This window comes from Eurosta solidaginis, chromosome 4 (assembly GCF_040869045.1).
Source record: "Eurosta solidaginis isolate ZX-2024a chromosome 4, ASM4086904v1, whole genome shotgun sequence".
In the NCBI taxonomy this organism is placed as follows: Eukaryota; Metazoa; Arthropoda; class Insecta; order Diptera; family Tephritidae; genus Eurosta; species Eurosta solidaginis.
Genome location: NC_090322.1, coordinates 238672775 through 238690482, shown reverse-complemented (window position 1 = coordinate 238690482; position 17708 = coordinate 238672775). Strand labels below are relative to the sequence as shown.

General features: G+C 36.9%; 1 protein-coding gene across 4 annotated transcripts in view; it reads right to left on the bottom strand.

Annotated features, from left to right (window-relative positions):
* Positions 1-6038: 6038 nt before the first annotated feature.
* Positions 6039-17708, bottom strand: part of Hmr (Hybrid male rescue) — an 87794-nt gene continuing 76124 nt past the window's right edge. For 2 of the 4 annotated variants that reach the window (XM_067785181.1, XM_067785180.1), the window contains exons 7-11: positions 14939-16933; positions 14673-14828; positions 12698-12856; positions 12182-12622; positions 6039-6965 (exon numbers count right to left, since the gene is read on the bottom strand). In XM_067785181.1, coding sequence (XP_067641282.1) covers positions 6577-6965; positions 12182-12622; positions 12698-12856; positions 14673-14828; positions 14939-16933 — 3140 coding nt within the window. In that variant the 3' untranslated portion in view covers positions 6039-6576. The remainder of the gene's footprint in view (positions 6966-12181; positions 12623-12697; positions 12857-14672; positions 14829-14938; positions 16934-17708) is intronic. The other 2 variants (XM_067785179.1, XM_067785182.1) reach the window with 1 other exon arrangement.

The window sequence follows — 17708 nt, the reverse complement described above, 5'->3', positions numbered from 1 at the left end:
AGTCTTTATAGCACATATTTTAATAAATTATTTGCTATAATTGCAGCTATCGCTTCATAGGTGTCACCAGCGTCTGTAAAGTTGTAGTAACGAGCCACAGATGACGCTCGTTGCAGTTGATCTGTAGTACAGTATGTACGGTAAGCATGCTCCTTCTTGCATATTACCTTTAAAAATTGCAAAACATATTCACCCTTATCGCGAGTTTTTTTTTCACCCGCAAATATTCACAGTTTTTGTTCACCCTATCGCAGAGGATGGCGAAACAATTTTTAGTGTTCGAAAAAGATTTCATCTTATCGGAAACTCTTTGTTTGGGCGGAATTAATATTTTTTGTTTTGAAATTTGATATTCTTATAATTATCTGTACTTTTATTATTAAGAGTAAATCAATAAATAATGCACAATCGGAAATGCTGATTTACAAGATGATCGGGAAAAAGTTTCGAACTTCTGAAAGCAACTTACTTTATGTTTAAATAGCCTTGATGCACCTGTTAAGAGTGAAGCTGAGTAGAAAAAAGTAAAATTCCTTTTTTGCTAAGTATGTAAATTCTAATTTTTATAACAACGTAACGTTTTCTAGGTATGGAGTTTGGAAAGATGTTTACGAAAGTAGGCGTCTAAAAATACAATTTGCGCGAAAGGGACAGGAGACCCAACATCCTACAACTCCTAGTATTACGAACTTTGTATACAAGTCGTGTGCAGTTTGACGTTGCCATTGTGGCCAAAGCCACGGTTCCAAAATGTTCAGCACCTCTGAAAGTACCTCACTGAAACAAGATTGGCTAAGACCCACCTCATGGTCCTTTCCAACGCCTTTTTGATGTCCTCAATCTGCGAAAAAACGAAGACATGCGCTCAACTTTACAATTGGTGGAACTCTTTTTGCTTCAACGGTGGCAAGGAGTTGGTAAGAATATTTGCCAAATATTTGAATGCCGGCTTGTTTAGCCTGTAATATTGCCGCAAACTAATTGAAAAAAAGTTAACTTTTATTCAAAAGTGCTGAAATAGCAATTTTTAACTTACAGTGGATCACTTAGCTCCAAAGGGTTAGAACAGTCCCTTAATTACCTCCGAATCGCTTTAACGTTTATATCCTCCTCGCGCTCAATCAATACCAACCTAAGTGCAATACTAAACATTTTTATCTCTATTTTTGCTGTATTTTAAGGAAATATGTGCTTGTTTACAAAATTTACACAATTGAAAGTAAATTATTTGTTCACTGCTAATTCAGAATAGAGTTGTTTCGAAGTGAACTTTTGATCGCCCGAAATTGCCGATAGGCGGAAAAAGTTCACCCGAATCAAAAAAGTGAAGGCGAATACTTTTGCGTATCAACAGCATCCATGGTATTTTCAAAACAATTGATAGTTTTATGTACTATAAAGAGTTTTACAGCTGCAGTAGAAATATTGCACTTTACTCTTCCAGATTGTGAATTCACAGCATCATTAACTATTGGTATCTAAAATCTTTTGGCACTAACCCGACTAAAACGTGAAAAACTTCTGTGAATTCGAACAGTCTCAGTCCTTACATTTAGGAAAGCAGGAGATTTATCCGCTTCTTACCGGTTGAATTGCACGCCATTGATGTGGGTGGCTAAAGTTACTTTCACCGAGAAGTGAATAGACGGTTTACATATTGTAACGAATTTCTGCAAATTCCTCTTATTTGCCCTTTTGCTAGGTTCGTATCGCTAAACTGTTGAATAAATAACTCCAATATTGAATAATGGAAAAATGGCCTTTATTAAAATACTTCACAATAACACTCAAACTGTGCAACGAATAGCTTAATAACCAAACTGATAGCTCAAATGAAACTCCACTATTCAAAATAATACTGCTATTGCTCGCTAGATATCGTCTTAGTCGCAACTGTTGATCAACTCAAATCAAAACTGAATACTTCTTACTCGCCTGCACCGCTTTTATAGTTTACGCTGCATACTTCTAGGCTCTTCGATTTCCAGAAGTTACTAGTTGTTTCGGCTACAAAATCGCCAGCCACAACTACGTGCACAAATTATTGCCCTCTCTTGTGACCACTGAGATAAGATATATGCATGTGTTTGTGCATTGCCGCTCCGCTGCTCGTATACGTACATATGTGTAGACGCAATTATTTATTCGTTTATGTAGATACATAAAGATTGAATTATTGATGTGAATGTTTGTAGTAAACAGTCTCTCGCGCGCACATAGCCGTATAAGTAAATGCATCTGTGTGTGACATCTCTCTGGGCTGCCTTATATATGTGTATACTTGATTTGATTATTAACGTAAATACTGCTTGGCAATGGCCTTAGCATCGCCTTAGTGATGGGATAACTTAGGGGTGGTAATATCCGTGACAATATTTTTTCGTCAGGCACCATTATACAGCAGTCATCAGTAGCCGTGTTTTTTACACGTATATACGTCTACGTTTGCGAGTAACAAACGCTTATCTTCACTTATATAATGCTTACGAGAATCTAGCCGCAACTAGCTACAGAACATGTTGTACTGAAAACCGGAGACACAAACCTCTGCTGTATGTCTGTGTATAACCTATAGCTGAATCGTTTGCCGTGAATAGTGGACACAAACCATTTGTAGAGGTAATACATAGAATTAGTGTAAAGCTGAAACATAGACACATATTTCAGTTGCATCTGAGTATAATGCGTATTGAAATTTAGGAGTACTAATTTTATGCGCAGCAATTTCAGAAGAGTAGATAAAGTTTAACGCTTAGCAGTCCATATAAAGTTTAAGCGTAAACCTATATAGATGTAAAAAAAAACACAGCTAGCGTAAAAGTAAGTATCATCCCCATCTGGAGAAGGGCAGTGGTTGCCCAGAACTCAAAAGGCCGCACATGGGATTAAGTGGGATATGGAGGATTGCGTTTTCCGCACTCCGCGCATATGTATTCCAGTTCGCTTTACAACGTTATTAATTTGTTAACGTTGACGTAAGGATTTCGGTACAACTAAGTGGTCAATGAAGATCTAACATAGGCTGAATAGTATTCTAATTTCTGTTGTTGGTTTGAAAACAATCTACTTAGAACGATATCTGCTTAGATGTCTTCCCAGGCGCATCTTGATTTTACGCCCAGTTTCAAATATGATTCTGATAAGAGTCCGAATCTTTGTGGCCGCCGTGGTGGTAACGAGCTCGGCAGTGATTCGGCAAGCACTCCGAGTTTATTTTATCGCGTCTTACATTTATTTGTATTTACCTACACTGAAAGAAATGGTGCTAGTAAAATCAACAAATCGGTTCTGTTGTTCTTGACTTAACGGATATTCGGTGAAATTCATCGAATTATGGTTAATTCGACCGAGTTCTTTGTCAAGCGAACAAATTAGTTTAGTTATTTCAACAGAAGAGAAATTGTCGTTCTTAAGTTAACAAAATTCTGTAAAATTGACCGATTCCTAATCAATCTAACTGATTTTTCTGTTAACACAACTGATTTTCATGGTCATTTCAACAGCGATAAACAGTCAATACATGAGCAAATATCAAGGAGAATTTTACGCTCACTGCGCTCTCTACTTTGTACTTATGATGAAGGTGCCACTTGTTACAAAAAACAGCAAAATAAGAAAACCACCAAATCGAAAAAACACACAAAATGGGAAAACAACAAATAACTAGTTTTACAGTTATCAATACAAAACGAAAAAACCCTTTTTTTGAATTTACTATGCAAAAAATTATGAGATACCCGGACACCTCTTTATCGGGTACAATTTTGGAACTTCTCCTCCAAGCGAAATGCAAAATTGCGCCCACTTGTTGCAAAAGTTTAGTTTGAACGAACAGGATTTTTCCAAAGTCAGTAACATTTTGTTCAAGTTTTTACGAATTTTCACTCACACGAACGAATCTAATAATTTAATAAAAAACATCCTTTTTTAATGTTGATGTTTCCGACAACATAAAAGTTTAAGTTATTTTTGAATCGTCTCAACTTAAAGTGTTACGAAAATTAAACTTGCCGAATTACATGTAAAGTTACTCCAGTGGTGAATTACCTTCCTGTGATTTGATTCTTTACTTTTCTATAACTTACAGGTTCTCTATTTAAAATGTTATGTCAAACATTTATACTACAAGTTTTGTTGGAAACAATCAAGTGTGGCAACTACATGCGAGAGAAGAAATTGAGAATGAGCTGAGCTGCAACTGAAAGATTTGAGAATCAGTTTTGTGACTACTATTTTCATTTCTATATGAAAAGCGAAGTTCAAAACTATAAATTAAATAAATTATAAAATATAAAATTTGGTGAAAGTGCGTTTAATAAAACAAAATAATAAAGAGCATAATGTTTAATGTGTGCCAGCATATTTGATGTACGCACAATTGAAGTTCGGTTAGTAAGTGCGTACATATGTATGCATATGTAGCAAGCATGCGTATTTATGTTTTCACATATTTACGTATGTATATGGCAACATAGGCACTTTCGTACAAAGCTGTCGCAACAACATTTGTTCATTTGACTACTAAAACGGTAAATTACGAATCAACGATTTGTGCGCAGTTGATTCAACATCTTGTTGCGATGCATAAAAATTGACAGAAATTTCGGTTGAATTGACCCGTATTTCGGTTGATTTTACCAGTATTTTTCTTTCAGTGTACAGATTAGGCGACTTCCTTTATATGCTTACCACCTTGCGTATGGTTGCCGATCCGTGATGTTGTTGTTGTTGTTGTAGTGATACGGTTGCTCCCCGAAGGCTTTGGAGAGTGTTATCGATGTGATGGTCCTTTGCCGGATACAGATCCGGTACGCTCCGGTAACACAGCACCATTAAGGTGCTAGCCCGACCATCTCGGGAACGATTTATGTGGCCAAATTAAGCCATCAGGCCATCCCTCCCTCCCCACCCCCAAGTTCAATGAGAAGCTTGGGGTCGCCAGGGCCTCGTCTGTTAGTGAAACAGGATTCGCCGCGGATAGGTGAGGTTGACAATTGGGTTTGGAGAAGCTATATATTGCGCTAGCAACCTGAAGGGTTGCGCTACACAGCCCCTTGAATCTGGTATTTTAGTCGCCTCTTACGACAGGCATACCTACCGCGGGTATATTCTGACCCCCTAAACCGCTGGGAAAGCCGATCCGTGATCGTATGTTACAGTTCCAGCCTGTACTGCGCTGCGAAATTGCGTTAACATTGTACCCGGTGTTGGCAGTGCTGGGGCACCAAGGGGTTTTAAAAACGACACTTTGATGTGAAAACGTCACTGTCTTACATAAAATTAAAAATCAACGTATCGAGTAAATGGTAAACACACCAAAAAATGCAACACCAAGTTTTCCTCTGCCCGAGGCCTCCTTTGTGAAATTTAATAGGTTTCCTTTGGGAACTTCTCTATTGCTACGTGCAATACAATCGCCGTTGGCAGGCATTAACGGACCACACGCCAGGCTTTGGAGTTTTGTCAGAGATTACTTGGCTATAGACCGATTTGTTCTCAATTTACCGCGGCAGTGAGCCATATGTTGTAATACTCAGCATCGAAAAAATATTTCTCCAGCACCTGTAAATTTTTTAATTATCAAGTTGATATTCAACATCATTCTGTTTCAAGGCATGTGGGATGCAGCCGCATGATTTGGCCGCAAGACGTTTGCAAGCAATTATGGACTTTGATAAACCACAGGCTAAGGTATGCCAAGAGGGGAATTTATTTCTCAATTTAAATATGACGATTATAAGTAGCAAGAGTGCTGCCTCGTTGCATTTCTAGGCTGATGTTGTTGTTGTAGCGATAAAAAACACTCCCCGAAGGGTTTGGTGGTGTTATCGGTTTAAAGGTCCTTTGGCGGTCGTTACGTTCCGATAACAAGCTCCATTGAGGCTCAAGCCCGACCATCTCGGGATTGATTTAATATGACCACATTGAAAATTCTAGGCCATACCGCTTCTCCACCCCTTGGGGAATTTGGGTTCACCAGGACGTGGCTGCACAAGCGTAGCTCTTTCAAACTAATTTTTATCTAAAACCAGAACATATGGCGCATTTGTGAACAACATCATCAACAAAGATCCACAGAATAAGTCGACACTTTTTAATTTATCAAAAATTACAATATGTATAATATGAAAAGAAAGAAAGAAAAAAATTTGAGATACTAACTCAAAAACGATACTCATGAATAATTTATGGCTCATTTCTACATGAATAATTCATTTCAGTCATTCAAAAACTTATTATTAAGTATAAATAGTAGTTATCAGAGTAATTATAAAAAGATCTCTAGACTAAATATTTTAAAATTATGAGTATCTTAATTAATAAGTAATTTCAATTACACAATGGTAATCATACATACATACAGACGTACTAGAGCTGCTTCGTATACTATTGTGATTACGCATTAGAAAATGCTTTAAAATATACTAAATTACACATGTGGAGTTCCACGCCAAAACGTAACATTAGTATATAACTTTCATAAAGTATGTATGTTTGTATCTATTAAGAACTATCCGACAAATATAAAATAATTTTTAAAATATTAAACTAAAAATTTTAACGCAAGCCGCTCGCTCAACTCAAAATCATAATGTCGTCTGGTGAACGATATTTATCAAATATTTCCTCCAATTTCTTATGATCCTGTATACCGGCTATTGCCAGGCCATATGCCCAATTTTTCATAACCAAATCGGTGTTGCTATTACTCATATTTATATCCATAACAAAACGTTCGGGGAATATCACTTCAGGCGCATCTAAATTTTCACTGACTGTTTGATTTAATTCCGTTGGCGTTTTAATGTTCAATTTTTTCGTTGGTTTCGGTTTAATGACTTTACAAATTTCAGCCATATGTTTGTAGTAACGAAGATTTAGGCGACAACGATTCGCTGGATCACGCGACACGTATAAGCGATAGTTTTTCAAAGCTTGTTGAAATGCGAAGCGTAATGAAGTTACTGCAAATAAAAGAAAGAGAAATAATTATTTTAAGCTTTTAATTGAGATATCGAAAGAGTGGCGATAAATCTGTGTAAGTTCGCAATAAACTGTGGTAAGAATCACTATTGGGATACCAGCCCGACCATCTCGGGAACTATTTAATTACGTTGAACATTCTGGATCATGCGGTCGCTCCATCCTCAGTTTCATTATCTAAGTCCTGTTATACATATATATTGCTCCTTAATTGTGCTAGTTTTTAGTTTCTGAAATTAACCTTATCTATATTCGGCAAAGGGCTCTCAAGGTTGGTAAGATTCCCGTAAAATTTCGGGGAGTGTCTCCATCGGCAATAAAACAACAACACTTGTCATATACGTCTGGGCCCCCATATTGCGTTAAGATTCGTATCGAAATCAAGTTTTCACTCACTCAAACATTACATCAAAATAGCTCTGAAATTGTGTGTCCGAATTACGGCATATGTGAACTAAAAACTTCGCATACTATTTGGATTTATAATTTATCATAACTTGTATAAATAGTTTCGCAGTATCATATTTATAAATTGAGTGAAGAATGAATTCCGATACGTATTGTAACACACGATACGGGCCCTGGTAACCATGTGTATCACCATGGGAAACCTGCCCTAACAATGCATTGCGTTCCATATTTATTTCTTCCTTTATCACCTCGTATTTTCTTTCAAATCCACAATTCTAAGCCCTTCTCTTATTCTCAACCATTTATATTTTTTCTATCTACTTATTCTATTGTCCTTTCTTCCATATCCCTCTTGTTTTTATTTTCTCTCTTCTCGTTGATATCGTTTTATTTTCTCTTTTTTATTTATGTTCTCCCTCCTCATTTTTATACTCAGCTGAGCAGAGCTCACAGAGTATATTAATTTTGTTCGCATAACGGTACCCTGTAACGGCATAGACTAATGGAGATAGATATAGACTTCTATATCACAAAATGATCTGGGCGAAAAAAGAAATGCAAGTAGCCGTGTCCATCTGTCCGTAAACACGATAACTTGAGTAAATTTTGAGGTACCTTGATGAAATTTGGTATGTAAGTTCCTGGGCACTCATCTCAGATCGCTATTTAAAATGAACGAAATCGGAATATAACCACGCCCACTTTTTCGATATCGAAAATTTCGAAAAACCGAAAAAGTGCGATAATTCATTACCAAAGACGGATAAAGCGATTAAACTTGGTAGGTGGCGCAGAATAGAAAATTTGCAAAATTTTGGACAAAGGGCGTGGCAACGCCCACTTTTCAAAGAAGGTAATTTAAAAGTTTTGCAAGCTGTAATTTGGCACTCGTTGAAGATATCATGATGAAAATTGGCAGCAACGTTACTCCTATTACTATATGTGTTCTAAATAAGAATTAGCAAAATCGGATGACGAACACGCCCACTTTTAAAAAAAAATTTTTTTATGGCCAAATTTTAACAAAAATTTAATATCTTTACAGTATATAAGTAAATTATGTCAAAATTCAACGCCAGTAATGATATGGTGCAACAAAGTACAAAAATAAAAGAATATTTTAAAATGGGCGTGGCTCCGCCCTTTTTCATTTAATTTGTGTAGAATACTTTTAATACCATAAGTCGAACAAAAATTTACCAATCCTTGTGAAATTTGGTAAGGGCATAGCATCTATGACGATAACTGTTTTCTGTAAAAATGGGCGAAATCGGTTGAAGCCACGCCCAGTTTTTATACACAGTCGACCGTCTGTCCTTCCGCTCGGCCGTTAACACGATAACTTGAGCAAAAATCGATATATCTTTACTAAACTCAGTTCACGTACTTATCTGAACTCACTTTGTATTGGTATAAAAAATGGGCGAAATCCGACTATGACCACGCTCACTTTTTCGATATCGAAAATTTCGAAAAATGAAAAAAATGCCATAATTCTATACCAAATACGAAAAAAGGATGAAACACGGTGATTGGATTGTTTTTTTGACGCAAAATAAAACTTTGAAAAAAACTTTGTAAAATGGGTGTGACACCTACCATATTAAGTAGAAGAAATGAAGAAGTTATGCAGGGCGAAATAAAAAGCCCTTGGAATCATGGCAGGAATACTGTTCGTGGTATTACGTATATACATAAATAAATTAGCGATATCCGAAAAATGATGTTCTGCGTCACCCTCGTCCACATTTTGGTCGATATCTCGAAAACGCCTTCACATATACAACTGAGGGTCATTCCCTTTTAAAACCCTCATTAATACCTTTAATTTGATACCCATATCGTACAAACACATTTTAGAGTCACCCCTGGTCCACCTTTATGGCGATATCTCGAAAAGGCGTCCACCTATAGAACTAAGGCCCACTCCCTTTTAAAATACTCATTAACACCTTTCATTTGATACCCATGTCATACAAACACATTCCAGGGTTACCCTAGGTTCATTTTCCTAAATGGTGATTTTCCCTTATTTTGTCTCCAAAACTCTCAGCTGAGTATGTAATGTTCGGTTACACCCGAACTTAGCTTTTCTTACTAGTTTTATTTATGTTCTCTTTTCTTTTTATTTACTATCTTAGTTTTATTTTCTCGTGTATTTCTTTAATTTCTCTCTCTCTTATTTTCGCTCTTCCATTCATTTTTCTCCTCGATCTGTTTTCTCTATATTCTTTACTTTCCAATCTCCCTTTACTTTCTCTCCTCCCTTAATATTCTATTTTCCACTAGTCTCTCTATTCAATAGACACTTTTATATATGTGTTCTCTTTATTATACTCAGCGTGCTTTGCACACAGAGTATATTAACTTTGATTGGATAACGGTTGATTGTACAGGTATAAAGGAATCGAGATAGATATAGACTTCCATATATCAAAATCATCAGTGTCGAAAAAAATTTGATTGAGCCATGTCCATCCCTCCGTCTGTCCGTTAACACGATAACTTCAGTAAATATTGAGATATCTTGGTATTGAATAGATTGGTATTGAAAATGAGCGAAATCGGATGATAACCACGCCCACTTTTTATATATATAACATTTTGGAAAATACAAAAAACCTGATAATTTAGTAAATAATACACCTAGAATGTTGAAATTTGACGTGTGGACTGATATTGAGACTCTGGATAAAAATTTGAAAAATTTTTTTGAAATGGGCGTAGCACCGCCCACTTGTGATTAAAAACCAATTTTACAAATATTATTAATCATAAATCAAAAATCGTTAAACCTATCGTAACAAAATGCTTTGAAGAAAAATTAACGAAATCGGTTGAGGACCACGCCCACTTTTATATAAAAGATTTTTAAAAGGGTGGTGGACGCATAAAATAAGCTATATCTTTGCAAACAAGAGCTTTATATCAATGGTATTTCATTTCCCAAATGGATTTATAACAATAAATAGGAAAAACTTCAAATTTTAAAATATGGGCGTGGCACCGCCCCTTTTATGACTAAGCAATTTTCTATGTTTCGGGAGCTATAACTCGAAGAAAAATTAACGGATCGTATAAAATTGGGTACACAAATTTTCCATATAGCAGGAAATATTTCTGGAAAAAATGGACGAGATCGGTTAAAGACCACGCCCACCTTTATATAAAAGATTTTTAAAAGGGTCGTAGCCGAAAATAATAAGCTATGCGAAAAAGAGCTTTGTATCAATAGAATTGTACTTTCTAAATTGAATTAGTACATTAAATTGGAAAACACTAAAATTTTTGAAAATGGGTGTGGCACCGCCCCTTTTATGACTAAGCAATTTTCTATGTTTTGGGAGCCATAACTCGAAGAAAAATTAACGGATCGTAATAAAATTGGGTAAACAAATTTTGCCTATAGCAGGAAATATTTATAGTAAAAATGGACGGGATCGGCCAAAGACCACGGCAGCTTAGATATAAAACAAGTTTAAAAGGGTCGTAGACTAGAATAATAAGCTATAACCAAGCAAAAAATAGTTTTGAATCAATGATATTTCACTTATCAATTTTTATTGTAAGAGGAAATGGGTAGAATTTTTTTTTAAACGGGCGGTGCCACGTGTTATGTAGAAAAGTAATTTATCTGAAATGAAATGTACAATTGAAGCTCACGCTGAGTATATAATGTTCCGTTACACCCGAACTTAGACACCTTTACTTGTTTTATCTCTTCTTTTTATATTCGCTTAATATTCTCTTCTCTTTATTCTCTCTTTTCTGTTTATGTTCTCTTTTCTTGTTATGTACTCTCGTCTCTTTATTTTCCTTCATTTAACCAATTTTTCCTTCCTCTTTATTTTTCATTATCTCTTTATTTTTTTTCTCTCCTCTCGGCTGCCGTGGTGTGGTGGTAACATGCCCCGCCTACCACATCGACGAATTGGGTTCAAGTCCCGGGCAAAGCAACATGAAAAAATCAGAAACAAGATTTTCCAATTAGAAAGATTTAGATTAGATTTTTCAATTAGAGACCTTCTAGGCCATACTGCCCTCCCACCCCCTAGATCCATCAGGAGGTCGGGGTCGCCAGAGCCTCGGCTGTTAATGAAACAGGATTCGCCACGGATATGTGAGGTTGACAGTTGGGTTTGGAGAAGCTATATATTGCGCTGCCAACCTGAAAAGGTGACGCTACACAACCCCTTGAATCTGGTATTTTAGTCGCCTCTTACGACAGGCATACATACAACGGGTATATTCTAACCCACTAACCCGCTGGGGGTCACCAGAGCCTCGGTTGTTAAAGAAATAGAAATCGCTACGGGTAGGTGAGGTTGAGAATTGGGTTGAAGAAGCTAAATATTGCGCTGGCAATCCCTTGAAAGGGTTGCTCTAAAGAGGTGCATTAATCAAATTGGTATTTTAGTAGCCTCTTACGACAGGCATACCTACCGCGTGTATATTCTAAGCCCCCTAACAAGCTGGGGATTCTTTTGTTGTTCTTAGCGGGGCGTGTTCCCGATAAGGGCAATTCTTGGTCAGATATGAATTTGTACTCAGTATTTCCGTACTAACAATTCTGGTGCCAGCACGACTCCTAAGGAAACTATTGATTTCCTACCTCTAACCTTTGGACCGAACCCCCCGCTCCATCTTCTATTCTCGCGTTTTTTTCTACTCTCTCGGGTTTTTAAGTATTGCAGAGGCTACATAAAAAATACATGGTGATTTTGATCTGTAGCGAAGAGAAATATACTTTTATAAAATACTTAATCAACCATAAATGTTTACTCACCATTTACTTGCAATTCAGCTGACATTTCCGCCCACGCCTTATTCTTCTCTTCTTCAGTACATTTTTGATAAATTTTCGGATAGCGTCGTACGGCCATTACAACACGATATGGATCAACATCGGGTATTTTTAATAATAATGAATCATCCACTTCGCCAGTTGCAGAACTTAATTTGGATTTTTTCGTTTTAACTATAATATCAGCTGTAGCATTTGCAAGTGACTCCCTCTTAACGCAACGTTCACATTCTTCAATCATTTTATTTCGCACAATATAATAGTATGGTTCCATAGAATGATATTCCTCTTCGAGAAGAAAATCTAATTTGGCCAATACGCGCCACCATATTAATGACCATCTATTATCTATACCATTTTCTAAATCAGCCATATATTTTTTAAATGCATTTTTGAATAAATTCCATGTGCTGTACCATTGTTCTGTAAATGTAATTGAGAAATTTCATTACGCGATACAAAAAAATAATTAAAACTTTTCATTAGAAAATTACTTACGTGTTAGGAATTTATCGTTCGATGTGTCTAAAGCTGCACGCCAATCAGCAACAAACATTAATTTTTGTCCAGGTACACGTGGTATTGTTCTTGCTTGCTCTCTGATGTTGTCGAAAAATTTCTCAACAGAATTTTTCATGGCAGGTAAGCCCAGTTGCGCTTTGATAGGTAAATGAAAAAAATATATATAAATATATAATATTTAGACGCGTATTTACTAGCTAAAATGTTTAACGTAACCAGATAATTAAGAGAGAATGGATCTGCAAAGGTAAATTCAGCAGCATACCCCCGTTCGAGAAGGCTTCTTAAATTTCAATAACTCCTTCAAAGTGGGCTATACTTTGCCAGTTTTATTTCCCACGTTATTTTATTTTCCCTTTACCACCAATTCGTTCAGAATTTTCAGTGCAAGAGCTTTGCTTTTCATTTTTATTTATTATTATTTTTTTTTTTTGCTTTGTTTTATTATTTCTTTTTCGCTGTTCTTTTTTTCATTATAAGTCGCCACTTTGCTTTTTTACTTTCACCAACTTTCCCTCTCTGTTCTTCCTTCCCCTCTATTCCTTTTTTTCTCTAGTATCTCTCATCTATTCTCCTTTTGGTTCACTTTCTCTCTTATAATAGGCTTTCCCCCAACACTTACTCAATTTTCTTTCTTCTCTTACATCCTATTTCTGCCCTCCTCTCTTTTTATCCCTACTTTAACTAGTTTCTCTTTTTTATTGATTTTTGTTTTTTTTTCCTATATTTTTCTCTTCTACTGTTGCCTATTCCCTCTCGTTCGTGATACTTTCTTCGCTTTGTAATTTTTCCAATTTTCTTATTTTCTCTCATATCATCATCCTCATTCGCTCTTCTCTTTCCTTTTTTTCTCGACAATTTACCATCATTGTCCAATTCTATATTTTATTTGCCGTTCTTCCCTTTCTTATTTTTTCTTAATCCTTTTTTTCTTTTCAATTTATTCTTTCTAGTTTTTCTCTTTCTTTTTTCTCTCATGTTCATTTTTGTGTCATCTATTTTTTCCCTTCGTATTTCTGCCCATTCCCACGCGTTCGTGACACTTTCTTCGCTTTGTGACTTTCCCTCTTCTCTTCTCTTTTATTTCTCTCCACTTTCCTATCACTGCCTATTCTCTTTTTATTCTGCCGTTGTTCTTCCCTTCCTCATTTTTTTTATACCTTTTTTATTTTTTTCTCTTTTTTTTCAAACTCTCCTTTGTCCATTTTTGTCTTTGTTTCTCCCCTTTCTGTTATCATCAGACTTTCTTTCTTTTATTTCCGCTTTTCGCTCTCCGCTCTCTTCTCTTTTCTGTTGCCCTACAACATATCTTCCTCCATCCTTCTTTGGCCTTTCGCCGCTTGTTTTCTTCCCCTCGCGCCTTTTATTTTCTTTTTTTTTTCTTTTTTTTAATGCACTTTCCTTCCTTCACTTAGTACATTGAAGTTTTTAGCTATTACCCAATGATCATCCCCTTCTTAAAATATCTCCCTCTTTTTTCGCTTCTATTTTTCTTTCTTCTATCTCTCTTCCCCTATTATTCTGCGTTTTTTCTCGCTCTATTAATATTTTTCCTCTTCTTCTTCTTTGTCAATTTTCTATTCCTTTCTTCTCCTCTCGTTTTTGTCTCTTATTTTTTCCACTTCTTTTCTACTCTGATTTATCTCATAATTCTTTACCTAATATTTCTCCCCCGCCTATTACACTTACTTTCGTTTTTATTGTTCTGTGGTCGATTCTTTCTTTGATCTTTACCATCCCTTTCTTCCACTTTAAATATTGCTGCTCACTCTCTTTGTTTTTCTTTTCTTTTTGCTCTCATCACCTACTATCTTCGTTTTGACATGTATCTCTTAACTCCCTGGTTTTTCTTCTTTTACCTTTTCCACCCCTCTTCATCTTCCTTTCACTCTTTGACAGCGCCATTTTTTAACTCAAATTTGGCTAGCTCATAAAATATGCAAAATATTACCTGCTTTTTCGTCGAATGATTGAAAATATGTCTGCGACTCACACCACACATTAATGCCGAGCTTCGCTGGCTTGGTTAGCTCTTCGATTGGTGCGATTTGTGGAAAATGTGCAAAGTTCTCAGATAGGAAATTCCAGCAAGCTTTGCAAATATGCACTGAAAATACGCAGAAACATTAGATATAAATTAACTAGCACTTAAAGGTATTAAAACGATTGAGAGTAGAGGGATTATGTATCTCTCCTCATTCCTCCTCCTATCCTTACCTGGTAAATTAAAACGTTTGGCGACATACTGCCAAAATATATTGACTTGATGCGGTTTGTTAAAGTCTTTTTTATGCAAATATGGAATGGAAAGCACTTCGCGTATTAACAGCGCCGTTGTGATCATTGACAATGAATACTTGCGCTCCAACGGTGGCCCATGTACAACCAATTGATTGCCATTTACCGAACTTATCAACTCAATCATAATTTCATTTGCATTCAATTGTGCTGTTGGTGTTACATGTGGACGTGCCAGGAAATTGGCTGGTATTTTTGATTCAACTGATTTTGTGGGCTGAGTTTTTGCTCCAGAATCTTTAAATTGGTTGCCTGTTGGTACAAGAGGTGGCAGCTGCTGCGACAACGGTGGAAGCACTTGCGGCACTGACAATGTCGTAGTTCTTGCTTGGCTTGGTACCAATGTCGTTTTTGCACTATTAATTACTGGTGATGTACATTGCGTAATATTTGTATTGTCTGGTAGTGTATATGGCAAGTTCAAAACATTATTTTGTGAGGAATTAACCAAAGACAACGAGGTTGCGGATGCATTGATATTTGGCGACGTGTTGTTTTGTGGTAATAAGGGTGTTGTGGGGCGTATATGAACGCTGCCTGATGAATGCGTTAGTGGCGGCGGTGGGGGTGATATTGTGGCGGCGGCAGGGGCAGCACCACCAGTAACGGCAGTTATTTGTAAACCTTTATTGACAAACGGTGCTACGAAAGAAGCACGCGGTGCCAAACTAACAGCTGATACAATCTTTGGCGTTTTTAAGGTATCCATCGATGATGATGCTAATGTTGCTGTTTGCGGATTTGGGAAGCGTAATGGTTCGATTGCTACAGGTGGTAATAATTGTCCCATATTTGTTGGTGTAGTGTATGAGGTGTGTAGCTCTTGTGACGGTAGAGTTTGCACATGTGATATTGATGCATTTGGTATTTGAACAACTGCGTTGGGAGGCATTATTGAAAATGGTGGTGGTATTGTTGGTTGTTGTAGTAATTGCACCAGTTGTTGTTGCTGCTGTTGTATCTGCGATTGGGGTTGTGGTAGTTGTTGTTGCATGTTGTTGTTGTTGTAGCAGGTCTGCATCTGTTGCTGCGGTGCCATATTGTTGTTATATTGTTGTACGGATTTGAGTTGGCCAATCGCTTGCTGCACCTGCGTCAAAGTGGGTGGTGCCTGAGGTTTGATTTGCAATTGTGGATGAGTTTGTACAATATGGTTAACTTCCTCTTGTTGTTGTGGTAAACCAAGAAGCTCCGCTTGTGATTTAACACGTATTTGCGGTGATTTCGACTGCGGATATGGACTCGACGATTCTTTCTGTTTCATATTCGAAATTGTTTTATTTTGCGCTTTTTTGTTGGTTGCTTTTGAAGATGAGGTGCTGTTGTTGTTTTTGTTTATATTTGCAGTTAGTGTTGGTGCCACGGTCGGTTTAGGAACCTGCACTAGCTGTATCATTGAAGAAGTGATTTTATCCTCATCAAAATTGACTGGCGTTGGTACAAAGGTGGTTAATGCTTGCTGATTTTGTTGTTTTTGTTGTGTTGGTTGTGATACTCCGGTATTATTTTTACTATTATTTGTAATTGGGTTCACTGCTTCTGCATTTGGCTGTGCCTTTTGTTGCTGCTGCTTTTCATTACTCGTAATACTTTTGCCTCCTTCAACTAGTTTTATGGTAATATTACATCCAGAACCGTTTGTTGTTGGTTTTGTTATTGCTGTTGTTGATGTTGCAGACGTTAAGAGTGGTGAAGGTGTAGGTGTATTCGATAATATCACAGAATTATCTGTTGGTTTCGTTTTAGACTGCGGCTTATGTACATTGGCTAATGCATACAATTCCGAAATTATTGTTTCAAAATACCATTTATCCTGTAGCTGATAACTATGTTTGCGCATATTAACCAGTTCCCAATAGAATGCACGTAAAATAAGCCATGTTGTTTCGCACTGACCCGGTGTGACGCCACCAGCTAAATGAGAACAGAGGAAGGATGATAAAAATTTTATTTAGTATGTGACACTAGGCAACATTTTTTAAGGCATTTTGTGAAATAACCGGCATAACGGGCTTACAATTTGAGAGAGGGAGAGGAAAAAAGAGAGGAGAGAAAGGAGAAAGAAATAAGAGAGGGAGAGAAAGGGAAAGAGAGAGGGATAGAGACGGAAAGAAAACGAGAGAAGGATAAGGAAGGAGAGGGAGAAGGGAGGAGAGGGAGAAGGGAGGAGAGGGAGAAGGAAGGAGAGGGAGAAGGAAAGAGAGAGGGAGGAAGAGAGAATAATAGAGAAGGAAAAAAGATATAAAATAGGTAAAAATACAGATAATGGAGAGAATTAGATAGGGAGAGAAAGAAAGGGCAAGAGAGGAGGGAGAGGGAAAAAGCGGTAAGAGGAAGCGAAGAAGAATAACAGAGGGGAAAGAGAAATGGGCAGGGAAGGAGGTAAGAGAGGGAGGGAGAAAGGGAGAGTGGGAGGGTTGTGGTATCGAGCTAAAGATGTTCTTTGCTGCTCGTCGTCACAAGCTTTGGTACTCAGAGAATCAGCATAACTTAATCGACTTACTAGGGACACAATTAGCAGAGACATAGAATTTTATTCTCATATAATAAACTGAAGAACGAGAGCAGCTAGATCTCTCAATCCAAGAGAAACACGATGTTAATAGCAAATTGTTACAGTCGATGAGTGCTTACAGGATTCCCTGTCTTGGTAGACCTACCTCCGGTGTAAAACACAGATCAATGTCCG